Below are 13,232 nucleotides of genomic sequence, written 5' to 3'. Positions count from 1 at the left end.
CCATTACAGTACGTAGTGGGACTAGGGCATTCATTAATCTTTAGGAGGCAGATACATAAATAATGCAATGGTAATTTGGACTGCTGAGCAGTCCTGGGGGCTTGCTTAGTACATAGCAGTAACTAGCCTGTGGGATGAACTTTTATTTGCATGTCTGACAGCCTAAACCCCAGCTTCATTTCTCAATTAAGATGGAGAATGGAGAGCCAGTTCCCTTGCTAATTGCGGCAGGAGGTGGTGGCAGGGCTTACAGGGCCAAAACAGACACGTTTCATCCAGAAAGGCTGGAGAATGATTCTTCAGTTCCAGGTCTGAATGGAAATTCAGGAGCTGCAGGTAAGGAAGGTTTACTTTGTTCAGAAAATGCTTGCCAGGCAAATGTGAGATTCTCCCAAGCTACAGCCACCATAGGGATGAAATTTCTAGTGGACACTTCATGAAAATTGTGCTGGCAGTCCTCTAGCATAGCTGCTTAACAGCCTTCCCCTGGCTGAGGCAGGCATCAGCTTAATGTACCCACCCCAAAGACACCAAAGACCGAACAAGCCCTTCCATGAGGGTCAAGGCATTGTTGCATGAATTGTCTGTTGAACTGGATGGTAAGCAGTTTTCCTGTAGGACAAAAAATGTGGGTGATTTCCACATCAGGACAAGGCTGAGATCTTTCAAAGTCTTTTTGCAGCAAAAATTATTCAGATTAAATCTTGCAAAGCCCTAGTCCCTCCACTCCAGATAAAGATGATTGTGTGGGCACGTCCACCCAAACCAGTGCAGTGTAGGACTACCCAGTCTATCTCTGACCAAGAAGCATGGTAAATTGGCCCTCATAGAGATCAGTGCTATACTGCCTTTGGCGTCTGAGCCACATGAACTGTGCAGTGCGTATGTATTCTCCGTTAAATGTCACCCATCTGCCAACCAGAACTGAACATCCAATGGAGGGCAACAACACGTTGCACTGTGAGCTGGCTAAGCACTATCAGCCAAAACTTTTTTTTTGAAGAAAAATGATCTTTGTCATGGAAAAAACATCATTTCTTTAAAAAATGTTCTGGTTTTATGAAAAAAAAAATTAAATTCCCTTTTCAAAAACCAAAAAAGCTTGGTGTCTAGTTTCTCTTGAAAAGCAGGAAATGGTCTAAAAAAATCCCAACATTTTTCATAGAAAATACTTATTTTATGTCCTGGTTTTGTTACTATGTTGTTCTCTTCGCAGACAAGTGGAAAGAGGCAGAGAGCCCCTGTGGTAAAAAGTCAGACAGCACATTAGTGGCAGAACTTTGAATAGAACCCAGGAATCCTGATTCCCATCCCCAGCTTTAATGGCACTATATGATGGTCTACCTGCTGCTGAGGGATTTTGAATGAGTATTCACTCTGCTGATGTATATGTTTTCCAGATGTAACAGAAACATAGCTGGGTTGTTTTCTTTCCTCTTAACTGCAGGTGGTGGAGGTGGCTGGAATGATAACACTTCCTTCCTGTGGTCAGGAAAGTCCTTGCTGGAAGGTGCTACTGGAGGAAGATCCTGCCCCCAGGCCACGAAGAAGTGGGGGTGGGAGACAAGAGGGGGTTTCGGAGGGGGTGGAGGGGGGTGCTCCTCAGGTGGAGGAGGCGGAGGATATATAGGTAAAGTGGCTTCCTGTTCAAGGTGTCCCTTCCCCTCCTTTAGTGATCAGAAATTCTCTTATCACTGGTATATATCTATATATGACTGTTGTTTAATAGGATGTTGCTGTGTTGCATCTAGCTCTGTGTGAATATATGGTATTTAGCTTTTTAAGCAAATAGCCAGATGTCAGTTCTTCAGCTGGAATCTTGGCTTTGCAGTCTGGAAATGACACCATCAAGATCCTGCCATGGTTCTTGAATTGTGATAAATAGCCAAGCCCTTTCACTCTTGCTTGGGATAGTGAAAAAGTATCAGCCATCAGCTTTGCAGTCATGTTGTCTGCACCTGTCCTTGGGAGCCTTTGCCATGGAGGCTGGCAAGCAAGCCATACACCTAAGAGAGAGTCAGCATGCGGAGTGGCAATGCAAACTTCCTCTGCCCTGCCCTACTGCCAGCATGCCTCATCCCTGGACGGATAGCCCCTAGAGCAGAGCTTTCCAAACTTTTCATGTTGGTGACACACTTTTTAGACATGCATCATTTCGCGACACAGTAATTCAGTTCCGGGGGAGGGGCCAAGGGAAGCAGACGCAAGTAAGGGAGCTTCGCGGTGCCCTTCCGCAAAATTTTCTGCATTTCGCGCGACACACCTACACACTGCCACCGACACACTAATGTGTCGCGGCACACAGTTTGGAAAGCTCTGCCCTAGAGGCAAGGCAGGAAGCTCAGCCTCCATCGTCCAGTTCTTGGGCCCAGTGCTAAGACTGCCAACAAGGAGGCTGATTATAATAACTTTGGTGATGGTTTTAGTTTACAATGAACTTAACTGAGGTTGCTAATCCATGGCCAGTAGGCCTCAGGGCAGCCATCAGATGTCAGTGACCCCAAGTTACTACTGCACAGCTTGTTTCAAGATGCAGTAAAAGGCACCACAATCCCTTAATAAGCCCTCCTGGGCAACCCTGCATCTTGAGTCCTAACCCATAGTTAGCAATAACCCAAGTGGCTTGAAATCAAGGCCAGGGTAGACTGGAAACCCCAAAGGGAAGCAGTTAGCCTGAATACCTAGCTTGACCCCATGTACTGTGATGATGATGTTATGCGTAACAGTTTTTTTCCCAACAGAATGCATCACACGGGAGAATGTTTTTTGCATTGTGCTTTTTCTCCTCTGCCAAGGATGATGAAAGGGGACAGCAACCCCCTCTTTATTGTGCGTGGCGAGGAGAAGCAGGGGGTCCATGCATGCTACCTGACCGACCCTCTGATTGTCCAAGGCATGCCTGGACATCTCCCATGCAAACTCCTTCTGTCCCCCATTCCTGGTGGACCACCCTGGCCAAAGGTTGAGAAGGAGACACTGGAGAACAGATGACTGTTACTCTCTGTGCTGGTGAAGTACAAATCCTCATCAGCAACTGTGCAGAACTGGCCCTCAAGCACTGGCATCTTCCAGCCTGCTGGCCAAACGAATGCACAGGAGGGTCCGACTATTTTACACAGCATCCGAATGGTTAAAGGTGATGTTTGTGCTTAGAGAGCAATGGTCTGCTGGGGACTTGAACTGAAAGATTAATTCTGTTTGTTAAGAGCCACGTGTTATTGAAGTGAAAGGCCGGCAGCCCATACCACAATCTACTAAACCTTCCCATCATCCATTAAGCTGCCCAGCTGGATATTTGGACTGAATAATTTCCTTTTCTCATTCGGATGCTTCATACAATGAATGTGCATGCATATTGCAAAAATTAACTGCAGCTTAGTTCTAGTGAGCCAGAGTATGTTAAGGTGCCTTCTGATTTGATGTAGGTGGCAATGCGGCAGCGGAGAATGACCCCGAGATGGATGGGGAGGACGGTGTGTCCTTTATTAATCCAATGGGTATCTTATACACCCCGGCACTGAAAGGTATTCATGTTGGTCAGCAGTCCGTTATATGAGTTCCCTTTATGTTTTCAGTAGGTTGCATCTGCAAAACACTTTAAGATCCTTAGGAGATGTACCGTAATGTTGTTATGAACACAAATGAGGGCTAGATATTGTTTAGGATAGACCAAAGTCTAATAACTAGGACTAATGAGATGAAAGGGAATGAAGAAAAGAAACTTGAGGCTAATTAGGAAGCATTCCCTAACTGTGACATCTGTTAATCTGGGGGTAGTCTTCCCAAGAGAAGTAGCAGTACAAGCCTCCTCAATTGAGTTGCTTAAAATAGAACTGGACAAAGCCTTTAAGTGTATACTAGAGGAAAAACTCCTACTCTTGTCAAAGTGTGGACTACCTAATCTAAAAGGCCTCTGCCCTCAGTCTGAGATTTATAGGTTCTGCTTCTGTTTGTGTTGCAAGGTGAGAGTGGACTTATGAGGAATGTTTATTCACTGAGCCCATCACCATTAAAGCTCCTGGCCAGACCCAGGGTGACAGTGGAGAAGAGAAATGCACTGCTTCCCCCATGCTCAGGGATGGAGTAAACTGCATTAGCACAGCCTTCCTAGTCTGGACTCAGTGACTTGATCTTGATTTCCCTTGTGTAGTGGCAGTATAGCTGAATGACATTATTTTGGGAAATGCATTTATTCATCAAAAAATTCAGCAGAAACTATTTGTGAGTTCAAATCAGCATCATCCAACAGTATTGTCCAAAATGAAAAATGACAGATCAGTTTGGAAATGCCAGAATGGATTCATTTTTGGACCAACTTGTAATAAAAGCAAAGGTAGTTAAAGGGCTAGACTGACCAGATACCTGAATGTTCTCTGTCTCGCTTAGTAGCCAGGGCGTCAGATCATGTACCCGGAAGGTGGGAAACCCTGAGCCTGTCCCCTCCTTTTGCTGGAGGAGGTTTGAACAGCCTGCTAGGGAAGGATCCTAAATGCAAGGCTAAAGGCTATCCAAGGACAGGTTTGCTGTTCTACCATGAGTAAATTACTTATATATTTACTGAAGTAGCAACTGAACACTCCCCCTCCCCCCCCATCCGATTTCCCAGGGCAACACCCCAACCACCAGGTTAGAGCATTATTCTCCCTCTGGCTTAATGACATTGTAAATATTTTATACAAACTGGCACTGTGTCAGCAGGAGACACTGAGGGAGGCTGGTGCCAGAATGTCCTGTAGCCCATTAGTTTGGGCATGCTCTTGTGTGGTGAAAGACTAGGTGAGCTCTCCACTCTGAATCAGGCAAGGAACAGAGTGGAAATGAGGTCTCTTACCTCCCAGGTGAGCATCCTACCCACCAGGGGATAGCCATTTGCTGTCTCTGTCTGCCTCTGTCGCTCTGTCTCTTGTGTTGTCTACACACGCCCTCTGTCTCCATCTCTTTCTCAGAGCATTTTTTAAAGAGTTTTCTGCTCCATGGAGGCTCATCAGCAAAAGACACTGAATATACATCTGTCCTATCATACCCTATAGCCTAATGGCTTGGACACTCTTCTGGGAAGCAGGCATGTAGATTTACACCTCCATAAGGAAAGCAGGAAACTGAACCTTATTTCCTACACACTGGGTGAATTTCCTGACCTCTGGCCAATTGGGAAAAGGCAAGAAAGCTCCTCCTTCAGCCATGTTCTCCAAACCTGGTCCTTCAGTGCCTTGGCTTTTATTACAAATGTTTGAGGAAAATAAGGAAGGAAGACTCCATTCAACCCAAAACCTGTTGGTTTTGTTGGGGGGGTGGCGGTTTGTGGGGAGGTGGGGGAGGACATAGATGGTGGGAGAGAACCTAACACTCAATTACTTGCACAGCCCAAATGGCAGAAGCCTAAGCTAGACAAGTCCCAAGACCTGAGGTTATTGGGGGTTCGTTCCCCTGATCCCCCAATAACCCCAGGGGGTCTTACACCACCAGGGATGGTGGATAACTGCACCACCATGGCCTTAGCCTACCACAGAGCACCTGCTCTGCCACCATAGAGGCAGTACAGCCCTGGCGAGATATCTTGCTGCACTGAGGGAATTCACTCAAGCTGGATGTCCACCTTTACACCAGCCTGGCTGGTCCCCTGCACTGCAGCCCCCTGCTGATCCCCTGCACTGCATCCCTACACTGGCTGCTGTGAAGGGATACAAGGCCATCTTAGCAGAGGAGTCTTTTTTCTAAATGAAAACTACTAGCTCAGCTACCCACTATCTCCTCTTCCCTATTGCAAATGTCAAGGTACAGTCAACAAAGAAAGCTGAATAGGAGTCACAATAGCAGGGGACAAAGCAAACTCCTTCAGGCAGGGGCCATCCCACCAGCTGTGTATGGCACCTGGCTCTTCTGTACTTGCACCTTCACCACCCCATCTGGCAGCAGTCTTGTCACAGTCTGGGTAAAGCCTTGGGACTATCATTACAGTAGTAAACTCAGTTTCTTTCATCCAATCCCTAGTGACAGAGGGGCATGGAGAGGTGGATATTAAGTTGCATCTGAACTGCAGTCATTGTGAGCTGGATGAGTGCCGGGTTGATCTGGAGACTCAGAAAGTGATTTGCTTCTGCGAGCCTGGGACAGACTTGGCTGAGGATGGTGTCTCTTGCATAGGTAAGAAGGTGAAGGTGAGACAAAGGGTTTTTGTGGCCTGCTCATGGCTTGCAGAGCTGATTTTGTAGGTGTTTCATGGTGGTCACACCCCTCGGTGCTGATTGGCAGAGAGGCCTGGGGAGAAGGAGGGACAAGGGGGTGGCTGCTATCTTGATTGCTGGCTGCCCTTTGAGCCGCTCTACCCCTCAGTGCTGATTGGCAGAGAGGCCCAGGCAGGACAATCTTGTTTGCTGCCCTTTGTGCCACCCCACCAGCTGGCGCCTTCCCCTCCCAGCTGCAAGGACCACTGGCTCCCACTGCAGAAGCCAGCATTTTATTTTTATTTTTATTTTTTTTGTTGATTTCATGGGATTTCACAGACAATCCTGGATTTTGTGGTTTCAGTGATAAACTCCGATTAAGTAGGTCCCTATGCATGATCAAAGCTTCTCTAATTTGCATTGCACGGTGGCACAAGAGCCCTAGGTAGCCTGTCTTTCAGAGATGATCCTGACAGATCACAATCCCCTTTGCTGTAGGCATTTGCTGCAAAGATACTTTGTTTCTAATGAACCACAGAAGACAGTTTTCAGCCAAAAGATGGTGCTGCAGTGATCAGAGGTCCGCAAGCCAGCACTGGTGCTTTCCTCTGCTGTACATATGGGACATTTAGCAGCCATGAAGTACTGAGGGACCAAGATGTGTGAGCAGGATGTCTAATGCATGCCTATAAAAACAGCTCCTCTAGTTATATTGGCTCTGACTATCCCAGGTCAGAGTGAGGAGGTCCAGTCTGCAATTCACTAAGATTCACTCGCTTGATCCCAAAGCCAACCAGAATTTTCTAGTCATCCCTGAGCTCAGGTCTCTGGAGAGCCAGCTGTAAACAATCAGGGAGTTGAGGCAGAGGGAGGGGGGACGTAATCTTAAAATGCAGCTTGCGATGGGCAAAATCTACCTGCATAATGAGTGAGGGAGCCCAGCAAGGGAAAAGCAAGGGGAATCCCAGTCTGACATTTATTCAGAGAGCCAAATGCAAAGCAGAGGCAAGCTGGTTGGTGTACTTTTGCCTTGTTCACCCTCAGTGCTCCAGTATGGGGTTTAGCTTTCTGTATCTGTGTCCAGCAATCTCAACTCAGTAATCGACTCTGCGCCTGAGGTCCCAGACCCTGCTCCCAACTCTGCCACTGACTTGGGAAAGTTGCTAACCCTCTTTTTGTTTCAGTACTGCTATCCGTAAACTGGGGATAATGCTACTTCTTTACTGGGGTATGCTGAAGGAACTTTAATTGACTGATCTGTGATGGGAAAATGCTCCAAAGTGAGCCTGTAGCCGTAGAGTATGGTTCTCCAAGCACACCATCCTCTATTTTTCTCCTGCCTGAGATGAGATGCATTTAGTTGATGATATACTGCTGCTGTCCTCCTGTTTTTGCTGTGACTTAGCATTGATGGCAGCCCCCAACAATTTAGCATTCTTCCCCCTGCGCACACCCACCTTCCCCCACCCCTGATTTTATGGCCTTGTTTTCATATGGAGCGGGTGCACATGTTAATTTCCTGATAGAAAACCATCTGTTTTAATGCCTTGAACTTAATTGAGGAAAGTGAAACAATGAGCCATTGGAGGTCACAAATCTGGGAGTCACTTATGGCAGAGGTACTCCTACAGCTCAAGAGCAACAGATGGAGCAAATGGAAGGAGGAGCAGAAAAAAAGTACTGCAAAAAATTGGTGACAATCAGGACAAGCCTTTTAAATCCCTAACTCCCTTTTTTCTCTCATGCATCTCTTTCAGCAGGCCCAGGAGTTCATCTCCCCCTCTCCTTGGTCTTGTCTGTAGTGACTTCAGCCCTGGTTGCTGCCCTCATTCTGGCTTTTTCAGGGATCATGATAGGTGAGTGTCTCCAAAAATAAAATGTGTTCAGCTCAGCAAAAAGTTATAGCATGTGCTACTTCCTACATGAGCCACAAACCACTGCATTATAACTCAAGCTTTCAGCTTTATCTTCTTTTAATATGAATTCAGTTGTTTTGAGGTTTTTGACAAATATTTTTAACCAAAATGATCAATTTTGAAGACATTGTTCCTCGCTAAAAGAAAAGTGAAGAAGGAAAGGGTTTTGTTTTGTTTTTTGTTGAAGCATATATTATAGTTATTTTATATTTCAGCAGCTGTCAAGTACGGGTATAAATGGAGAAGCCAGGTACCTTAATCGAAATACTGACAGTCTTCCTCTCTACTAGCTGGTTGCAAGGTCGTTACAGTGACTGACTACAGCAATGTGATATTTCTTATGACTGCATCTTTAAAGAGATGTACTGAATGGTTTGGGGTTGAAAAACATCAGAGCGCAACTTCCAACCTTCACTGACTTTAACGAGAGCTGTGGGCACAGAACACCTTGAAAGAATTGAGCCTCTTTTACTTTAATGACCCATCATATGGATTTAGGTGTCTAGGTTCTGAAAACCAAGTTTGAAAAACCTTGGTCTATATTCCAGTGGTACAAATCATGAGGCAGTAAGATGTAGATATTCCAGGCCTTTTTTATAGAATTTCAATTAAGGTTTTATTTTTTTTTATATGAACAATCCACCTGCCTACATTATGACTCCAAACACATCAGGATTGTTATAGTGTGTGACAGCCAGTGATTGTGTCTAGTCAATCTTTTTTCTCTCGGTGAAATGTTTAAAAAAACCCAAAGGAAAAATGGCAAGTAGTAAATTAGGTTTGTGCAGTTTATTTCAGTTTTGAGAATTTCAGGAGTTATCAGTAACACACATGCCTGATTTTAGATGCCCTGACAGTGTCCCTTTAAAAAAAGATCTAATTACTTTTCATGGAGCACAAGAATAGTCCCATTTCTTTCTGACCATCCCTATCATTCCCATCTCAGGGATGAGCTCAGATCTGAGAAATCAAAGCAAGAGCTTTGGTGAAGGGAAAGAACTGAAAGAGCCTGATGATAGGCCATTCAATCCATGCTTCTAGTGCATGTTAACCCCATCTCTGCTCTTGAGCAACTTATCTATCAGAGTGGATATGATGTCTACTATGGACACTCTTTGGGGCCATTCTGGCTCGCATGGAAGTCAGTAGCAAAACTATTATTGATTTAACCCACTCATGATTGGGACTCTGCTTTGGAAACTTCTGTGTTCAGTATCATTTATGATTTCAAAGTAACTTTAGCAGCCTGACTGTCTGTGGTGAATGATTTATGTGTGAAGCTAGGTGAACTTATTTGAAAACTGATTCTCAGAGCTCCCCACACCCTAAATTCAAACCATGTCTGAGGTTTAGAAACATTTGATTACATGAGTGGATTTACTGTAAACACTTTCTTTTCACTCCCTCTTGATTCCCTTCCTATTTTTGTCCAGAGCTAGGGGATCAAGAGGGAGTCTCATAAAATGAAGTCCTTTTATTTACACAGCTTCACTGTGGAGGGAAGCTTTGCTTTACTTAGAATATCATTCTCAACACTGTGACAATGGGATGCAGTGAAACTATTCAGGACTCCTTGAAATAGGGATGGTGTATTTAAACAGAAACCCTGCATGTGAACACCTTTGAGCTTGGGGGAAGTTGGATCTAGATCTACACATTGAAGTTCAGACTCATCTCTGATCAAACAGGTTTATTTTGTATCAGAGAGGTCACTATAGGTGTATTTCACCCTGTCCTTCAAACCAAGAAACACTGCAAGTCTTATGCTTGAGCCAGTTCTGAGCCTGATTTCTGAACCAAATGAGATCAAATAAATTCCAATTTCCTGCATGTACTTAGTCAAAGGAGAGAGACCTGCCAAAAGCCTCGACTTTTTCAATTGACTGGATTTTGAAGACTCTACTGAATTCATAACACAGGCATTCTGCACTGGAGGGGTGGGGGATTACCTTCATGTTCAAAGAGCAATCTGTGCCACTAATTCATTCTACTCTATTTCTAGTGTATCGCCGGAAGCACCAGGAGCTGCAAGCCATGCAAATGGAATTACAGAGTCCTGAATACAAACTCAGCAAGCTGCGTACCTCCACCATTATGACAGACTACAATCCCAACTATTGTTTTGCAGGCAAGACTACCTCCATCAGCGACCTCAAAGAGGTGCCTCGGAAAAATATCTCCCTCATAAGGTAAACTCATCCACTTGCCTTCCCCATGCTTCACATCATGCACCCAAATACGCTATCTCTTACAGTGCATGCACTGTCTATCACATGCACAGAAGCACCCACTCATTCTTATATCCATTCCTATTTTCAAGCACTCAAAAGTATGATGGCAGTTAAGGAGGTATTCCAGGGTTACTACATGACCACTGTAGGGCTAGACTTTGGCTGGATTATTTTATCCTTTCACAGGTACAACCTTCATCTTCTGCTTTGTCAGAGGAATTGATGAGCTGTTGTTATAAAGCCCAGCGAGTCCAGCACCTTCCTTCCAGGCTCTTGATTACCCCTGTGGAATGGCTCCTTTGCAGTTGGTCCAGTAAAAGATGTCATCCATAGAAATTCTTGCTTCTCCTCTGTTTTATGCCAGATAGTAACTGAGGAAATACAGGGAGGCATGAAGCTTGCAGAAGGTTCTTTAAAAGTGTCTGACTGAATTTCTGGCAATGAGAGTGACATCATCAGTGGTAACAGCACCAGTGGGTGATGAGAGGCCAGACCATAGAGTTAGGACTAGAGAAGCCAGCAACAGGGAAGGCCACATACCATATTCTACATGGTCTGTGGGAGTCTGGGATGGCAGCAGGGCAGGTCTCTGAAAGACATGCCCCTACTCACCAACCAGAGGGTATGTATGACACTACATTTATGTCATGTTGTCTCATGTACAAAGCCAAGAAGAAAAGATTCAGAAGCAGGAGAGCTTGGGATAGTCAGGAGTTTTTATTTGAAGATGAAGTCCACAGCATCCAATCCATTCCACATTATATTGCTGGCTCCAGTATCTAACTGGATTTCTGATGGAGCAGAGTAGTGCTCTGCTATCATGTCTAATATGCCTTCAGCTCACCAAGCAGCAGTTAGGACTTCCTGATACAATATAGAGTGTTTTGATGTTGTCTTTGGGCTGTGAGAGGATTACTGAATGTGACTCAAGCCACAGAGTAAAGGAGACAGCTAGGAATTGATGGGGAGAAGAAGAGAAGATTATGAGCCGTGGAGATCTGTTTTATATCCCTATTTCACAAAGGGTGGGTCAGCATTGCAGAGAACAATGTTTCAGGCTGACATTATCTGCAGTAATTTATAACTGCAGTCAAGCCATGGGCGATTTGACTCTGCATTGTGGCTCCACTTCCTAGACTGTGGTCTGACAAGCAGAGAAAGCAACACTGTTTCCCCTGGCCAGGAGTAAAACCATTGGTACAGCATGTGGACTTCCCACAGAGCCCTCATGGAATGTGCCTTAACTCTGTCTTTGAAGGACCACCACGAAGGGCTCAGCCTCCCTGCTGTGAGTGCAGGGGCTTCCTGTTATGGCTGAGCCCATAGAGTAAGTGTACTCTGGATCAGTGTTGAAGGACAGAAGCATCAGCAGGAGATTTGCACTGCTGGAGCTTAAAGTGTATCCATCTGTGAATAAAAGGGGATTCCCTTATATTGCTTGACTATGTCACTGTACTGGAAACCTGAGCCCACAACATGATGTGGCTATTACTGCACAGATCACTTTAAAGTTAATTGCCTGAAGGCCAGAATAAGCAGTGACACAAGATTATATGTGAAGCACATAGGAGAGAATCTGTATTAACAGGATGTATGATTTCTTTTCTTTCTGTATTCTTCTGTCAGGAGCCTTAAAGCCTTCTTTTGTAATATATTATCAAATAAAACAAGGGTTTTCAACCTTCTTCAATCATTGTACCCCCAGGCAGCCAGATGCAAAGCAGTGTACCCCCGGCCACTGAGTGCGGGGGGGAGGTAGCGCATGACCGGATGGGCGGTAACCACCGCATATAAGCTTCCGTCACCCCCCATGTCCGGGTGGGCAGCGCCTGCATGGCAGTGCAGAACAGTGTGTGGCGGCGCTCCATCCCTGCCCACCTGCATGTACCCCCTAGGGCCTTCTCAAGTACCCCCAGGGATACGCGTACCCCTGGCTGGCAACCCCTGATCTAAAGTAACCAGTCTGTGTGTTTGCATAGCACTTTTCATTCAGGGAGTAGAGCAGGGGCTGGCAAAATATGGCCTGTGAGCCACATCTGGCCTGCCAACCACTTTCATCCAGCCCTTGGGGGGCTGCCAACAAATTGTGCTATGCCCAGCCCTTCTGCCCACAGGGGTGGGAGCAAGGCACCCACGTGTACACACAGCCCCAAAAATATACCCTATTGCCTCACTCTCACCCTTATGAGCGGAAGGGCCTGGCCGACCAGCATGCAGCTTCCTTGTGGGGCTGCTCCTGCCACAGCCCCTGGGACCTGCTCGCTTCCCTGGTCTCCTGCTGGCTCCAGGCAGCTGGGAGGGAAGCAGCGGAGGCAGGGCTACACCTGGGAGGGAGCACGGAGCATGGGGCTGATGGCAGGGTGGAGCCCATGCCCAGGGGGACAGGGGGCAGCAGCAGCGCAGAGCTGGGGTGGGAAGCATGTGGGTGTGAGGGAAAGTGGGGGGAGTGGGGACTCCCCACATGCCCCACCTCCCTGGTGCGCAGCCCCAGCTGGTGGTGGTAGCACCAGCAGGCAAGGTGCTCAGAGTGCAGGCGCCCAGTAGGGCGCAGCTCTGGCCAGCACTGCACAGCACAGTGAGGGGTGCGGCCTCCACGCAGCTGCCTGTATCACCAGTGCTCCCTGCCACTCACGTGCAGTCCCTGCCTGGGGCTGCCTTCCCCTGCAGCGCAGTCCCTGTGGGGAAGACAGCCGGCTCCAGCACCTGAGGCTTCTCTCCAGTGCTGCACAGCCCTGGCAAGGAAGGCACCTGACTCCAGCACGTGGGGCTTTCCTCCCTACTGGGTGAGTGCAGGGGCTGCATGTGAGTGGAGGGAAGCACCAGCGATACAGGCAGCCGCACAGAGGCTGCACCCCTTGCTGCAATGTGCAGCACTGGCCAGAGCCGTGCCCTGCTTGGCACTTGCGCCCCGCACACCCCGC

At 46.8% G+C, this 13,232-nt stretch overlaps 1 protein-coding gene across 2 annotated transcripts in view; it reads left to right on the top strand.

The window, feature by feature from the left end:
* ALK (ALK receptor tyrosine kinase) overlaps positions 1-13,232 on the top strand; it is a 545,961-nt gene that overhangs the window by 509,107 nt on the left and 23,622 nt on the right. The window contains exons 16-20 of one of the 2 annotated variants that reach the window (XM_025215973.1): positions 192-336; positions 3,426-3,524; positions 5,992-6,144; positions 7,922-8,020; positions 10,083-10,269. In XM_025215973.1, the coding sequence (XP_025071758.1) occupies positions 192-336; positions 3,426-3,524; positions 5,992-6,144; positions 7,922-8,020; positions 10,083-10,269 (683 nt within the window). Of the gene's footprint in view, positions 1-191; positions 337-3,015; positions 3,137-3,425; positions 3,525-5,991; positions 6,145-7,921; positions 8,021-10,082; positions 10,270-13,232 lie in introns of those variants that run through there. The other variant, XM_025215969.1, reaches the window with a different exon arrangement.

This window comes from Alligator sinensis, unplaced genomic scaffold (genome assembly GCF_000455745.1).
Source record: "Alligator sinensis unplaced genomic scaffold, ASM45574v1 scaffold138_1, whole genome shotgun sequence".
Lineage (NCBI taxonomy): Eukaryota > Metazoa > Chordata > Crocodylia > Alligatoridae > Alligator > Alligator sinensis.
The sequence above is the reverse complement of the archived record's forward strand: the minus strand, read 5'-3'. Positions and strand labels throughout refer to the sequence as shown.